At 40.5% G+C, this 17,339-nt stretch overlaps 1 protein-coding gene across 4 annotated transcripts in view; it reads right to left on the bottom strand.

The window, feature by feature from the left end:
- Positions 1–1,858: 1,858 nt before the first annotated feature.
- The window catches only part of LOC105010659 (protocadherin-15), a 226,731-nt gene continuing 211,250 nt past the window's right edge, over positions 1,859–17,339 (bottom strand). The window contains exons 34-38 of one of the 4 annotated variants that reach the window (XR_004575806.1): positions 9,588–9,606; positions 8,555–8,593; positions 8,347–8,420; positions 6,798–6,905; positions 1,859–1,965 (exon numbers count right to left, since the gene is read on the bottom strand). Coding sequence is in view for 2 of the 4 variants with exons in the window: in XM_034292762.1 (XP_034148653.1) it covers positions 15,053–15,603; positions 15,709–16,757 (1,600 nt within the window). In the remaining 2 variants the exon portion in view is untranslated. The other 3 variants (XR_004575807.1, XM_034292761.1, XM_034292762.1) reach the window with 3 other exon arrangements.

Raw genomic sequence — 17,339 nt, forward strand, 5'->3', positions numbered from 1 at the left:
GTCATGTGTTAGTTTTATGTGAATCCCAGGAGTAGTAGCTGATAGGTATGCAATAGCTAATGGGGATGCTAAAAAACAAACTAAACTTGAGGGTTTGAGTGATCCAAGTTAATTAAAGTCAATCATCAATCAGATAGTGAAATACATAACATATTTCAAGTATTAAATGTTAAACAAAACACTGTACTTAGCAACTCTGAAATGTTTCCTGTGTCAGCAAGGCATTTTTTCTGTCAGAAACAGTTTATTAGAGGTGAGCTCACAGGGCTCTGGGGCTTTGCATGGGTACGAGCGGATGTGTAGTAAGTTCAAAGAAAGGAACTTGGATACACAGATAAGATGTTGGATACATTTTATTCTATCTACACTTCACCCAAACGGCACAGAGATTTTGTATTAATGTAGATTCCAAATGGTTTTACTTTATCATAAGCATCAATACATCACACAAAGTTGCTCACCTTGGCCAAATAGGCTCATCTTGTAAATCTACTTTTCTTTCAAATCAGTGTGCCAGTTTGGTAAATTGCGGTTAGAATAAGGCACACATTTGCTTTCCTTATATACAACAACCTTTCTTTATGCTTACTGTACATTCACTGGTACATGTGCAAAATCATTTATAGTATTTACATGCTTGTAAATGAAATAGTCAAAACTGTAAAAGAGGACACAATGATTTAACAAAATATTAGTAAAGTATTAATAAGTACATATTTAACATCATATGAATGGTCTTATGAATCATTATGAAATACTTCTTCTTGGTAAATTTGTGAAATAATAGGTCACTAACATGTACAAATGTAGGAGTAATGATTAACAAATGATCAAAATACTATTTTCCATTTTAAAGGCTTTGTTATTTGTGATTACAATATTTATTAAAGTTATTATATCAGGTGTTACCACACTAATTCAATCATTTATAAAAATACTGAAATTATGCTTCCATTTCAATCACATTGCCAGTCTTGGACAGTGATTAATGCTTATACAGCACAAAATATTTATTTTGCTCCTCCTCTAAACACATTAAAAGCATGGTCAACTATGTCAACAGGTGGGCTCCTGGGTGTTAGCGGTCTAAGGCACCCCAAACAGTCTAAATTCAAACAAGCTGACTTGTCCAGCTAACATCCGGGTGCAATGAGCGCTGCGAAAAGATGCAGAATGGCTTGGTGCAACGTGTGTATGAAGAAGCCTGTCACAATCTTCAACTCTCCCAAATTTGTTGGGAGTTGTTGCAATGATGAAGGTTAACTATAATTGGATATCACAAAATTGGGGAGAAAATTGGTCAAATAAACATCAGAAAAATATAACTTCTCAGCAGTTCATGTGTCATAATTTTGTCATCGGTATGTGCAGGCTGTTCCAAGGACCCATCCACAACTCTTCTTCATCTGATAGTGTGTGGTCGCTGTGGGACGTCAAAGTTTCTTTCGATGCCATGTTGCCCATACGCAACTCTTGCTCGTTTATGGAACAGTTACTCCTACTGTTTCTGTCATGTAGGGCCTTGTAAATATTGGATTTGGATCCAATACTGTCAAGGCCTGTTGTGCTGGACCCCAAGGACCCGCTAGAAGGCCGGGTATTGAGGTTAATGTCAACAGCGGAGGAAACACCAGTAATTGTACCTATTCCATTTCCGGTTGCAGGTTCTCCTGCACTATTCATAGGAAGCTTCTCCTCCTGAGTTTCAGTCAGCATATCTAGTTTCTTAAATTGTTTACCAAGGCGACTCGGGGAGCCAGTCTTGAGGTTGTTTGGGTGCCCAGGCCTCCTGGTCCGCACAATGGTTCCGTTGTGGGCAAGGTAGATATTCCCGTTGATGTTGGCATGGCTGTTGACATTAGACAGGCGATTCCTCTGTGGTTCAGGAGCACTGTCCTCTCCTGTGGAGCTTGTCTCATATGGCCTGTCTAACACTAGCTTGATTCGTTTTTTCCTCCCGCCAGGCTGAGAATAAAATATGGAAAGAAATGTGGAGAGACAAAATAATGAGGTTAATGCACAGTAAAACGTGTATATTCTTATAGGTAAAGCTATCATGCATCCAAGCGTGTTATAGATAAAAGTTTGGCTACATATCTAAGGAAACACAATGTGTAATTAATTGTGGAAACATCTCAAACGCAACCAAAATACGTGAATGTCAGACATGAAGAAAATTCTCAAGTATGAACCAAATCCATTGAAAAATGAATAATTCAAAGCTGAAGAAAATACAACCTATTCCACTTCCATGCAAAAGGTATTTTAAAAGATATAGAGAGGTAAGGAGAATTGAAACACACAGTATTCTTTACACTCCCATGCGAGAGCCCACTCCAGCCATCTTACTTCACAGCCCACCAACATGTCCCTCAGAAGGCTGTGGAGTTCCCTTCAGACTCTGAATTTGCATCGGTTGTCTCTTCTGTGGCTCCAGATTGGGATCTAACAGCTGACCCCTTGCTACTGGTGTCAGACAGTGAGGATTTCTCAGATTGTGTAATGGCATCCTCGTCTACCTCTGTGATCGGGGAAAGTCCTCCAAATGTCTCCTCTGAGGCTTCTTCCGTGCTGCTGAAATCTGATCCATGGAGCGTTCCAGCATAGGGACTGTGGCTGGGCCCTTCTCCAGCAGACACAATACTGGACCTTCTGGATGCTGAACTGTCACTCAACTCATCTGTAGACTCTTTGCTCTCATTGACTGCACTACCTTCCTGCTCTGATTGTTCTTCGTTCTCCTCTTCACTCTCCTCATCGATGGTTTCCTGTGAGCTGTGAGTCAGGATGGACTTGCGGCTGCCTCCGGTGGACCTGGAGCTGGTGGAGCTCCTCTCACTGCCCGGTAGAGACTCACTGTCCTCTGATCCAGATAGCTGGCTCTGGCTGCCTCCACTGTATACAGAGCTTCCTGATGAAGACTCTGACGCCCCTTCTTTGCCTGTCTTACTGCCTGTGCTTGACATCTCTGAGCCTCTGGTACTTGATGAAGATATTATGGAAGAACCATGCTGGGAAGCAGCACTGCCTGTGCGGCTACCACTAATGCTACCACTCCCACTGTCTCTACCACCACTGATGCCAGATGCACTGCTCTTCATGCTACCATGTGTCCCGCCACTGGACCGCTCAGTAGCCGTGCCAGATGATTTCATAGAAGATCGAGTGGAGGACTCCCTAGACCCTTCATCTTCTTCAGATTCTTCGTCAGAATCTCTCTCAGTCCCAGAGACTTTCTCTGTACTGGATTCACTTCCTGATTTTTCAGTTCCTGATTCTTTCTCTGTCTCTGACTCTTTTACGCTGTCAGACTCTTTCTCAGAATCTGATTCCTTTTCTGAGTCAGAACCGGACTCTGAATCAGAACCTTCCTCAGATTCTGATCCCTTCTCTGTCCCAGCTGAGCCTGACTCTTTCTCTGAATCTGACTCTTTTTCCGTCCCTGATTCCTTTTCTGTGTCATGTTCCTTCTCGGTCTCATCACCGTCTGACTTGGATTTGCTCTCATCATCAGAATCATCTGGGTGCTCTTCTGGCTCCTCTTCTGAGTCCACAGTGCTTTCATTGGTATCGTCTCGGTCCAGATCCACCTTCAAGTAATCTTTGTCCTCAGTAGAAGGAGCAACACTGCTGCTCTCTGATTCCTCATCAGAACCCTTCCCCTTCCCACTTCCACTCGCCTCTGGTTCACTTTCCTCAGTCACACTGATGGACACCTTGGACTTCTCCTCGTCGCTAGTGGCAGCTCGAGAAGCATCTTCATCTTTCTCGCTACCTGTGGCAGAACTTCGACTAATACTGCTCTGCGATTTTCTCCTCATCTTCAGCCTGTTGCTCAAGTTGATGCGCTTCATCACCTTGCTCAATCGGCTTCTGGTCGTGTCAACAGGAACATCAGCAGCAGGTCCCCCCGTCAGACTCTCTTGGCTGTCAATGCGACGGGCTGACATAAGTTTAGCGTAGTCCTTGTCCTTCTTTGCACCAAACATCTTGAACATCTTTGCCTTCTTCCAGGGAGACAAGCCTGCTTCTCCGGCTGCAGCCATTTTGTCTCCACTCTTACCGGCTGCTAGCAGCTTGCTGAGCTTCATGACGGACTTCATTCTCTTTGCAGCCAAGGAAGGTTCGCGGGGTTCCTCACCCTCTCCTGCCCCTGTCTGCTCAATTTCATCATCTGGTGGAAGGTCCCTGAATCCCACCCTTTTGCCTCCTTGACCTCGACCCCTTCCACGCCCTCTGCCTCGCCCCTATCATAGTTACAATCACTTGTTACTCAATATTATCAGAATTAAAACATTTCAGTTAATCATACATACTGTAGTTGAAATTGGCACTGTTGCATTATTGTAGCTATTTAATGGGTAATTACTATAGTTATGTGTGGTACTATGACTAGATGATTTTGTGGAAATATGAGAAAAAACATACAGTGCACTCCATAATTAGAATTGGCAAAAAGGATATGAAAAAATGTCATGTTTGATTATTAGGTTTATCTTAGATTCAAATATGCTAGAAATCAAACCTTTAAAATAAAATATTGTGACAATATTACTGGCACCCTTGCTTTTAGAACTTGAGCACTCTCCCATGGGCAATATAACAGCACTTCTACCTATAGAATAACAGCAAGTTGTCTACCTGTAATGTTTAATGAGGTAAGAGAATGCAAAGTAAAGGATCTGAGATTGAGTTACAAAGTTGGTTTAGTTCAGGGAGCGGGTACAGCCATTGTTTCAGTGGGAAGGGAAATATTTTGGATCCAATGACAACAACAAGAGGCAGACAGATTTTGCTGAAATCACCTGGTACTTGACAGGTACTTGATACATAATGCCATGTATTCTAACCAGGTTCCCAGGGCCTTTGGCAGAAAAATAGCCCCACAACATTCACTTAATCACCATCATACTTCAGTGGGGTGTAGGTTTTGCTGTGCTTGACCATCACCGTGGTCATGCCAAACCCACCTCTGGTGTTTGTGGCCAAAAAGCTATATTTGTGGCTAATTAGACCATAGAACCCACTTCCAATCAAAGTTAACAGTTCCAATCAAAAGTTTGTTTTCATGAGAATAGAGGCTTTCTTCTGGCAAGATGTCAAAGTAGCTTTTTAGCATGAATGTGCAGTCTAATTGTATTATTGGAGATGTTTGTAAATGACTAAGTTAGTTTGTTATGTATATCACTTCATATGTACAGCCCACTGAAACAGGAAGTTATGAATGAGCATTTTAAACAAGAGTTCCTAAAGATTCAGTTGAATTTTAAAAATATATAATCATGGCAGACAAATATATTTGTTTATTTCTATTGAAATGCATTTTCTTTAATAAATTTGACCAAACTAAAGCTAATATTTCTCTCATATTTTGAGTGTAACCTCATAAACAACAATGACAGACTTTCATAGTAATTTGTTTTTCATTGTTACCAAAGGCACCAGTAATCATGAGGGGGCACTGGGTATCTATACACACACACATACAGTACATACTAAATGCATTCCGACACCTGACTAATTCTCTCATATTATTGAATTACAAATGGTGCATTTTGTTCTGTCTGATATTTTGTTATAAAACATTAAAATTAAAAATGTTATATGGTAAGTGACATTGGTGTTATGTTCAGAAATATATATATAAAAAAAAAAAAAAAAAAATATATATATATATATATATATATATATATATATATACACATTTGTAGCTTGCAGTATTCAACCCCTGTGCTATGGATGCTCCCAGTTTACACAGATAAAAAAAACTGTCCTACAGAAAAAAGGACAATATTATCTTACCACTGGCCTCCACATGTGAACAAATTAAGTTCCTGTTACATTTTCAATATTAAAAACCACACCAGTGAATTTGCATTGGTTAGGCTGTAAAATGGGTACATAATTCTATATACGTTTTTGGATATCTCCGTGAGCACATTTGGATCAGTAATCAGGATGTGGAAGCTGTATTACATACGCCTTACTTAAAAAGCACCATCTGAAAGTCTGGAGTCAGAACATCTTAGTGACCAAGCAGCGATGTGGGAAAAGGTTCTGTGATCACAACTACAATATGTAGCGCAAACCTTACAATGCCCATGCCTCAAGACAGACCCTCCCTACAGCATTCTGCTGTGGAAATGTTTCTCATAAGCATGGACTGGTCATCTTGTTAAAATTGATGGAAGAATGTATGGAGCAAAATACAGAGAAATACTAAAAGAAAACCTGCTTCAGTCAGCAAAAAAAGCAGGGATGTAATTCACCTTACAGCAGGACAACAATCCAAAACAATCACAAGGACAGAACAACATTGGAGTGGTTCATGAACAAAAAGGTAATGGTCTTACAGTTGCCCAGTTAAAGTCCCATTGAGAATGTAAGGCACTATTCGAAAATTACGATCTACAAGCGTTGTCCAATCAATATGAACAACCTGGAGCTAATCTGCCAAGAAATATTGGCCAAAATCCTTCCAACACTGCAGAGCTGGTATACTTACTTGAAAATACTTAAAGCTGTTAATGCAGTGTAATAAATACAGATTGGCCTTGCCAAATATACATTTGTGGGGGTAGAATACTTCTGCAAGCAAAATATTTTTCTTACAAATATTTCCCAACATAAAACCACCTTACTATAATTGATTTTAAGTTTCAGCATCTTAACATAAAATATCAAACAGAACTAGATTTCAAAGTACCATTTGCATTCACTGATACGACAGAATTCATCATGTCTGAAGACCTTTGCATTTGACTATATTTAAATTGTTGTACATAAACTGAAAGTACCTCAGATCCACGAGGGCTGTAGAATTCATCCTCCATAATCAACTCTCCATACTCATCATACACAGGAGATATCAGCTTCGGCGACTGCCATATTGAGGAAGGTCATACCTGGGAGACAAAACAATTAAGTATTTGTTAAACAATAAGAACACGCTAAAGTGAAGATACTTTAATGAAGTCCCCATGTCACCCCGCTTCCTTGCACTCTGAACTGGCATCCAGTTGATGCTCAAATCTGCTACAAGGCTATAGTTCTTGCTTATGGAGGAACAAGAGGAGCTTCCTCCCCTACCTTTAGGCAATACTCAAACGCTACAGCCAACAACGTTTTTCTGGCCCTTGTAGAAAGTAACCCTCTTGGTATGTGTGCTGAAAGCCAGTTCCATTACACAGTGACTGTGTTGAATCTGAAGGAAACAGGCCAATAGGAAATCTGCATCCTCAACACCTTCTGAACACTTGAGGTCAGTGGGTCAATGACACATTTTTCCATAGCTAGCTATCACAGTATTAAGAGCTTAGACGAGCTGTTAAGTTGCTCCCTGCTCTTTACATAATAATGGATCAAAGACAGTCTGGTCTAGCAACCTCAGCATTTAAGGGTTTAAGGACCTGCCATCCCACATAGTTGATGTGAGTCTTCAAGACCCAATTAGTATTAGACTCAATAGAAGGGCTTCATCATACAAACACATTATACAAGTATTCAGTGTTGCAATTTGACTATGCATGGATAATGAAAGTGTAAGTCAAATTCAGTCAGCCCTACATGATCATGCAATTTAAACGTCAATCATCCACTCCACGCGGTATACCAAATTTTAGTGTTTGAAATAACCTTCAATGAAAATTAATTCATTTTACAACATTCGGTGAGCTTCTGTTAATCTCTCCATAAGTCCCTGTATTTACCTCCAGACCATATGGTTGATTTGACATACCACTTTAAGCTAAATTATGCTCCCATCTCTCCTGGAGGAGACCATTACCAAGCTCTTGTGCAATGCATTGCTCAAGGAGTAGTAACTGATTGCATTAAGTGGGAGTGGAAAGGGTAAAGACTGGATTGTTTTATGTTACATGTTACAATGAACTCAGAATTCCGTTCCCCCACATTACTCTCCACCCTAAAGGATCTCTCAGTGTGTGTGTGTGTGTGTGTGTGTGTGTGTGTGTGTGTGTGTGTGTGTGTGCTTGGGAAATGTACAGTACTGTGCAAAAGTCTTAGTCACCTGAAAGTCCAACTAAGGCAATGTTTTGGGGTAATAAGTGTTCTAATGAAAAAGGATATAATATATATAAATACATGAGTACATGAGTATATATATATATATATATTATTATATTTTTTTTTACTAATAAACACTTACTAAATAAATTACTTTAGTTTGACTTTGAGGGACCTAAGACGTTAGCCCAGTACAGTACATGATGAATTACATAGTGTGTCTTAATGGCATAACCTCAACCTCTAATTAACCAGTGGAGATTCAATCAATTCTCTGTATCGGAGTGAGACTGATAAGAGGTCAGCAGGATTTGGACTCACCCTTGATCGTAATTATAGTAGTCATCCCTGTAGTAGTCTTGGCCTGGGTCAATTCCTGACTCCATAGAGAGCTCCTGAATTTCAGAAAAAATAAATACTGATACATTTGTACAGAGAAACCTTAGAAGACCAACACAGAACAAAATAACACAGTGTGAGCATAGCAGAATTATTCCTGTTTTTTTGGGAAAATCTGTAAGGTTTCTACCTCAGGTCTCAGCAGAGATGGCCTAAGCAGTTGCTGTTGCTGCCATACATTAGTTGGAGAGGGAAGGACAAGAAGAAACATTGACAGAATGTCCAGTTCACAGTTCAAATTTTTTGTAAACTGTAGATGCAGCAGGAGAAAAGAGGAACTATTTTATGGATTTGGAGGTAACAAACAAAACAAACACCGTAAGTTGAGGAGATGAAGAAAAATACAGAGAAATGTAAGGACTGAAAGGAGGGCCAGAAAACAGATGAAAAGTTGGAAGTTACTTTTTTAGCTTAGGTTTTCCTGAACCGAATAACAACATCTGAAGTGTTTCCATTGCATGTTCAGTGCTACTGTACAGACAGTTTGAGCAAATGTGCCCACTTGGGTCTTGGCATAGGCGCTTTAGCCAGCAGCTTGCAAATACATTGCGGTAGATTATTGGATAGGAACAACATTATTTTTATTTGTCAAACATTAGCCATGCATGTGATGCATCATTCATCATGTCACTAGTATAATATATTTATTGGAAAGGAGCAAAGAGCTTATTACCATGCACTTTTCACAAACCAATGAATTCATCATAAAATATTTAATTTGTAAGCTTAAAAACTGCATGCTTTCCATAGAAAGCATGGGGATCGCAGAAAGCGCAAGGATCGCAGAACAATTATCGTATGACTCCAAGTTTACTTCAATAATGTTTTTTCAATAAATATAATATTTCTGTCACACAAAAGGATTAAACCATGTTGAACAAATGATCTGGTATCACTTATACAATTTAACCAACACTTCTGTTTTTCAAAAAGCCTTTCATAGTATTTTTATTTTGCACTACCACAAAATCTGTACACAGAAATTATAATATTTCTTATATAATCAGCCAGCATCAGAACTATTTCACCGATCCAAATCTCATTAAGTGTTTCCATCTAGTGAGAGGTAATAAAGAAAGCTGCCTCAAGCTCCCATGATTACAAAAAAGTGGGCTTGGCAAACAATGTATAACAAAAAAATACATCACAATAAGAAGTCTTACCTGTCTGCCATATCCTCTCCTGTAGGCCATGGAAAAGGGAGGGAAATAAATAGTAAATATAACATCAACAATTGAGGTGCATAGGTATGAAAACATATTTTGGTGTCCAATTGATTCAAATTGTACTTACTGTGTAATTTCCTAATGTTAAGTAATTGGAATTTCAAAACATACTGCATACCGAAACATTATTTATATTATCTATAATTGTTTTGTCCTGTCCATTTTAGCACTTTGGCTGATAAAAAAGGTAAATAGGCCTACGTGAAAATGTCAGAAGACTGAAATAAAAATAACCACAAACCCTAAACTAAATAAAGTTGATATATCTAAGCTATGTCCAATAGCAATGGGGAAAATCTTTTCATGTTACATTACTGTCTCAAATGCATTTTGCTAATACAAAATATATATATATTTTTTTAAATGTGTAACACTTAAGCACCATTCTCTGACTTATTTTTGGTGGTGTCAGAGGTGTATGCTAACTGCGCTGTCATGTTAAGCAGTCAAATACATAAGCTGCCACTGGCATTGAATTGCATTACAAACAGAATGCAGCTGTCTTATAAATATGAAAATTAAAATGTGTGATGTTACCTGTAGTGGACATTGATCAGGTTCATACATAGTAAATTCATATCATGTAGTTAGTAGATTTTGGGTCTCCCACCAATTGTGTGTATTTTGAAGAGTGGTCAAAATAAACTGGTGTTTTCAACATTGTAACAAAATGCAACATCCGGTCATATAAAATAGTTTTAACTTTTCCAACATTTTCAGAGGTTAAACAAATCAATTCCAATTATTATTATTATCTGTTTTCCATCACAAAAAGTCAGAATTGCCAAGTATTTTTTTTGTTTGTAAATATATATTTGGTGGAATAATGTGATATGCGATATATACACAAACAAAAATCTAATTCCTGTTATTACACACTAGTTCCTTCAAATGAGGGACATACATAAGTGAAGCATTAATTAAATAACATATATAACACATATCCCAGAAGTAAAACAGGGCTGAGGGAGGGACATTAGCAATCCTTTATTCATATAAAACATCTGATTTATAGAAGGTTACTTTTTATTTAAATATTGCAGACAATGTGTATGTATAAAGTCAATGAAAACATGGCTAAATGGACAGCCTTGGACCTCCAAGGCCACTAGTGTACAACTGTACTGTGTATTTGGGTCTGACTAATGAGGGCCCTCACTGTGAGATCTATGGCTAAGCAATTATGTGTGCTTCCTCTGGAAACAGCAATCTGTTATTATGGGGCAAGGACCAGGGACAGGGCATAGCTTGTATGACCACACCTCCCTGTATCGGACTGGCTACACGTGAGTAGCGCTGACAAATGACCTGCTGAGCTGGTGCAGTCTTTAGAAAGCACCAAGACAAATGGCAGGACAGATGTTCTAGGCAAAGAGGAGTGGGTGTGGGGACAGTGGGGATGCACATCTAGAGGAATTGGCCACTCGATATAACTAATGGACACTTAAACACTCCCATGTTAGCCATTTGAAACCAAGAGGAGGAAGTTTCTTCCCATCTTATAGGCAATCAATTCACTGGGAGGTAAATGTAGTGGGGTAAGAAATCATTTAACCATGTGATTTAAGTTTTGACCACACCCACACAAGTATAATGGATTCAGTGTTTCCTAAAAGTTAATAGTTTAGAGAAATGTGATATGATTCAAATGGCATGCCAGGTCAGTTGTGGTGGTAGAAGCAAAGTTACTCTCCAGATTTTGTTAGTCACTGCAATGAAAGAAAAATTGAGAAAGGAATTGTAAAAAATTGTGACAAATAGTTTGCATCTGTTCGTTTGAGCTGAAGAAAACTCATACTGTGGGGCTTATTGATAGAGGAGATAACCCCATGTGGTGAACACAGAATTAGCCAGTCTTTGATATTTTATGTAACTGGCTGATTAATCAAATATAACTGCTCTTGAGAGGGGACGAGAGAGAGAGTTAGAGAAAAACATATGGAGCGGCAGAGGGAGAGCAGAAAAGAGAAAAAACATTCTTACAGGAGCCTTAACGAGAAGATGTATACTGATAGTGGTATGATGGTGGGGTTCACTTGAAAAATATGAGGCATAGATGAAAAGAATAACAAAAAGGGTCAGGCAGATCAATTATGAAAGAACTCGCAAGAAAGAGCAAAGAAAAAAAGGAAATACAGAGAAAAAGACAACAAGAAAGAAAGTGAAACAGAGCGAGACAGAAGAAAGAAGAAAGAGTGTGAGAAGGAGTAAAGCATAAAGGGTAACAAGTCTAAATGACAGCAGCCCTGGTTTTTGACAAATTATTCGTTAACTAATTAATCTTCCAAATATCCGTCAGAAAGAACCAACTACTATTTTATGATTCGGGAAGGGTCTGTATAGACAGGGATCACATTCTCCAACCATAAAATCCCCATACGGATGAACCCACAGATTCAGCTACCATTTCCAACATCTAGAAAAGTCTCAGAACACATCACATTGTATTCTGTACTCTAGTCAGAGCAGTTGGAAAGCATTAAAGCAATTAAATAATGTTCTGGAAATTTTCTGCAGACAAAAACAAACAGAATGCCCTTGCATATTTTTTTAAATAATTAAATTGGACTAAATTATTTTAATTAAAACATTTTTTCCATGATGCTGTCTTGTACAGAAGGCTATTCTAATCAAATGCACAGTCATCTGTGATTAATAAGAGCTCTCCATTCATGGGGGATTAAAGTCCATTAGGATCACAGTGTGATGCTACTGATTGGATGCAATCAGGGAAGAATAGGTTTAGAAGGTTGTTTGCATGTGTGAGTTATAAAGACTCAGTACACTTATATTACTTACATAGTCGTGAGTGCAATCCCTTAGTGCTCCCTACCTTCTCCCATCTCTTCACCACTTATATTGAGTCCCGGAAAACCACTATACTTAAAGCATACTCCTTATCTATTGTACTCCCATCCAATTCCTTTCTAGATCCAGATCAACATACAGTGGATATAAAAAGTCTACACACCCCTGTTAAAATGTCAGGTTTTTGTGAATGAGACAAAGATAAATCATGTCAGAAATGTTTCCACTGTTAATGTGACCTATAATGTGAACAATTCAATTGAAAAACAAAAAGCAAAAGCCATGGTCCATAGAGAGGATCCAAAGCATCAGAGAGAACTTATTGTTGAAAGATATCAGTCAGGAGAAAGGTACAAAATACATTTCCAATACATTAGATATACCATGGAACACAGTGAAGACAGTCATCATCAAGTGGTGAAAATATGGCACACATCTAAGAACTGGACGTCCCTCCAAAATATATGAAAAGACGAGAAGAAAACTGGTCAGAGAGGCTTCCAAGAGGCCTACTGCAACATTAAAGAAACTGCAGGAATTTCTGGCAAGTACTGGCTGTGTGCTACATGTGACAACAATCTCCCGTATTCTTCATATGAATGGGCTATGGGGTAGGGTGGCAAGACAGAAGCCTTTTCTTACAAATAAAAACATCCAAGCCCGGCAGAAGTTTGCAAAAACAAACATCAAGTCCCCCAAAAGCATGTGGGGAAATGTGTTATGGTCTGATGTAACCAAGGTTGAACTTTTTGGCCATAATTCCAAAAGGTATGTTTGGTGCAAAAACAACACTGCACATAACCCAAAGAACACCATACCCACAGTGAAGCATGGTGGGGCAGCATCATGCTTTAGGGCTAATTAGACAGCTGAAGGCATCCGTTACATAGCTGAAGATGAAGTTTACCTTTTAGCACGAAAACGACCCAAAGCACACATCCAAATCCACAAAAGCATGGCTTCAGCAGAAGATAAATGTTTTGGAATGGCCCAGCCAGAACCCAGACTTGAATCCAATTGAACATCTGTGGGGTGATCTTTAGAGGGCAGTGCACAGGAGATGTCCTCGCAATCTGACAGATTTGGAGCACTTTTGCAAAGAAGAGTGGGCAAATATTGCCACGTCAAGAGTGCTGTAATAAAATTAAAAGGTGCTTCAACAAAGTATTAGTGTATGGGTGTGCACACTTATGCAACCAGGTTATTGTGAGTTTTTTATTTTTCCCCCACAAAGATTTCAGTTTGTTTCTCAATTGAATTGTTCACGTTATAGGTCACATTAAAGGTGGAAAAAGTTCTGACATGATTTATCTTTGTCTCATTCTTTTACATCACCAAAACCTGGCATTTTAACAGGGGTGTGTAGACTTTTTATATCCACTGCACTTCTTAAGCCTTGAAAAATGTAACAGAACATTTGTGATTGAACAGGGGGTGATGGAAGAGGATGGATGGGGACACAGAGAAGGCAAAGGTGTTTGAAACATGGGAATATAATAAGATATGCTATTTAAAAATATTCCTCACTTAGAGAGGTTCTAAAAATGAGGTTACAACTACAATTTTCTGGGGAACAGAATAAGGTCCAACACAATGGATTTGGGCACTAACAGTGCCATCTACTGAATAACCAATATAATCACAAAAGGATGACGAGTGCTGGTGGCAAACAAACTAGACAATTTTGGAATCTTGTCAAAGGGTGCTGAGGCTCAGACAGGGGGCGATTTAATTATCAGATCTTGTACCACTTTTCATAACAATCTGACAACGTGGGCCAGACTGGTGACTGACCTATGTTCCTCCTTCAGGGGAATGGTATCGCAGCCATAATAATTACTTTTGGCCCTTATTTTGGTACATCACAGTGGGAATATTCAGTACAATAACTCTCCAAACCGACTCAGGAGAATCCCCAAGGGAGTAGCCCTACTGGCAAACCTGCAGTAACTCTGGATAATGCGCAAATTGTGTGATGCTTATTCACCGTCTCGTCTGTTAGCTGACAGCACATTCTGGACTAGACTGGAAGCTGTGACATCTAAGCTATAAACCTCATATGTGTGTGGTGATGTACAACTTGAATACTAGCAACTCGCACAAATCTCTGCAATAGCCAACCCTTAAAAATTGCCCAAGACATTGGGAAACCGTTTTCATGACTGCTTCGGCCTGCTGTGGTCGATCGTGTCAGTGATAGCCATCATTCCCTTAAGACTGTTATGGATGCAACCAGTTGGATCACTGGACACTGGATGTTTTCCACACTCCTGAATTTAGCTCCCCACCTTTAACAGAGACTCTGGGTGTCCATGTGGTGCCTCAGGGACCTATATTATCATTGGCTTTTTTAAGGCAGGTTTGCATAAAGCATTTTGTGGATGGCATTGTAAGTGCGCAAAACCAACTGTTTTTTTTAACCAAATTGGCGTATTTACCCTATATGATTTGAACATGACAGGAATATTACGTATGTCTATAAATATTTAAAAAAAAATAGAATATTCAATACATAGCATGTAAATGAAATTAGACAAAGATGAAGAAAGATAATTAATGAGGAAATAGAACTAAAGAAAAGGGAAGACAGCCAGTCAGAAAGTTGTGGTTTGAGATGGAAAGTGATTGCTCAGGTCCTCAATCACAGAGTCTGGGTTTGATTGACTGATCTCCTGGACCTCTGAGGTCACACCGTTAGTGTTCGATTGGCTTGTTTCCAGCGCAGATAAGTCCGTGTTTGTGACTGAGTTTGGTTGGACCATAGGTTCAGCGCTGGTCAGGATTGGCTGGTCTAGTTCCTCACAGGATCCAGCTCTACTTTGTCTCTGATTTCCTTCTGATTCTTCAGATGCTTGGGGTTTCTTGCCGAATCGGGGTACCTTGCGATTCTTGTCTACTTGACTGTAGAGGTTAGCAACAGACTTTTCAATGTCTGCGAGGTTCTGGAGGTTTTTTAGGATCCCCTTCAGTTCCTTCCTCTTCACACCATCCTGGGTTTGGGGAAGAGTGGGAAGGGCGCGTGAGGAGACAGGGCGGAGTGAGGACAACGATGGCAGGGAGGTTGGTACAAACTGAACGGTGTGACGTGGTCGTTCAAAAGAGGGAGAGAACGGAGGTGGAAGTGGTGGGGGCGGTGGTGGAGGGGCACGGTTTCTAACAGGTGGGGGAGAGGGAGGGAAAGAGGGAGGGGGAGAGTGATCAGGCTCATTGGAGAGATGATTGAAGGGTGCAGGGGGAGGAGATGAGGGAGGAGTAGGAGGTGAAGAAGGGGGAGGAGGAGGAGGTGAAGAAGGGGGAGGAGGAGGAGGTGACGAAGGGGGAGGAGGAGGTGACGAAGGGGGAGGAGGAGGAGGTGAAGAAGGGTGAGGAGGAGGAGGAGGAGAAGAAGAAGGAGGAGGAGGAGGACCAGAACAAGGCAGTTGTGGAGGGGGAGCAAGTGGAGGAGAAGGTAGAGGAGATGAAAAAGAAGGAGAAGAAGGAGGTGATGGCGGTGGGTTGTTAGGTGGGTCAGGGATGATCTCCACAGTGATTTCGCAGGGTTCCGTAGTGATGTAGCTGGATATGCTGGAGCTAAACTTCCTTAGGACAGGCGGGGTGGGCCTATGAGCCAGCAGCGGAGATTCTCCCCCCTGGGTTATTAAAATACGAGGGGGCATATCCTTTCCTATAGACTTTGGACTGTAGGGTCGGTCTATGATGGAGAACAGAGTCTCTGCACTCAGCTCCAGCATGTCAACGCTGTCCCGGTTCCGCAAGAGTGGAGGGGTGGTCAGAGAGCCCCTGGAGTCACGCCCTTCCCTGGGGGATCTGTCCTGCATGGCCTGCTGTTCAAACTGCTTGGCCTGCTCCCTGACTGTCAGCTTGGTTTCTTCAGTGCTGCGACAACTTTGGATGTCATATCCCTCCAGGCTGTCTTGACCCTTCATCCCAGCCTGGAGCAGCTGCAGCTCCCACTGGGCTGGGTCCAGCAGAGCCTGTCTGTTAAAGGACTCATACCCTTCTGACACTCCACGGAGACGTGTGGGCATGGTCCAGACGTTCCCAGACCCTCCAGAGAGGGAGGGGGAGAAAGAGCCACCTGTCCCCGTCCCAAAGGGGCTGCTGAAGTTCCCATCTTCCTCATCGTAGAGGGGGTTAGTTGTTGTCAGGGGGTGATGGTCAGATAGAAAGGTGACGTTGCTCTCTGACTTAGGCAGGTTGCCATGCAGCGACCCGTTGCCACGGTAAGAGATGGAGCGACAGGCGATGCTGCTAAGGCGACTCTGGTGGTCTGATTCCTTGATCACAGACTTGTTAGCCCTGTCCAATTAGGAATGTAGATGGAGGGTGGTGGGTGGAGAAAAGAATGAGTGAAACAGTGAAGGATAAAATGGTGAGGAAGGAGAGGAAAAAGGATGTGGGACACGCTACTGACTGTTATTCCAAGATCCTTCAATCATTTCGCTCTCAGTATGATTATAGTTAGAAACAATACAAAGTATTTGATTAGAACTCAAAGGCAAAGCAGCAGGGTAGACAATGCTTTCATTTTAACATTAAAATAACTGCGGACAAAGTAAAATGAAGAGAAGATTAAAAATGGTATTGTACTTGATTTCAGGTAATCAAAGCACAGTTCCAGAAGTAGTTTCATTTTAGTTTCACAGTCCACAAATACGGTACTTGAAACGTGCTATCTTAAGTACCAATCGCCTAGCCATGTGCATTAATACAATTACTGCAAAAATACCAAGAGGCTATGATCTGAAGTGAATAGAACAGGATCAGGATTGGGATGGATAGAGTATAAGCTATTGTACAGTATAAGCAACTATAGACACACAAAACCTCTAAAGTTGATAAAGGTAGGATCACTTTTCCTAAGCAGATTAAAGCAAATAA

This window comes from Esox lucius, chromosome 6 (genome assembly GCF_011004845.1).
Source record: "Esox lucius isolate fEsoLuc1 chromosome 6, fEsoLuc1.pri, whole genome shotgun sequence".
NCBI classification, from domain to species: domain Eukaryota; kingdom Metazoa; phylum Chordata; class Actinopteri; order Esociformes; family Esocidae; genus Esox; species Esox lucius.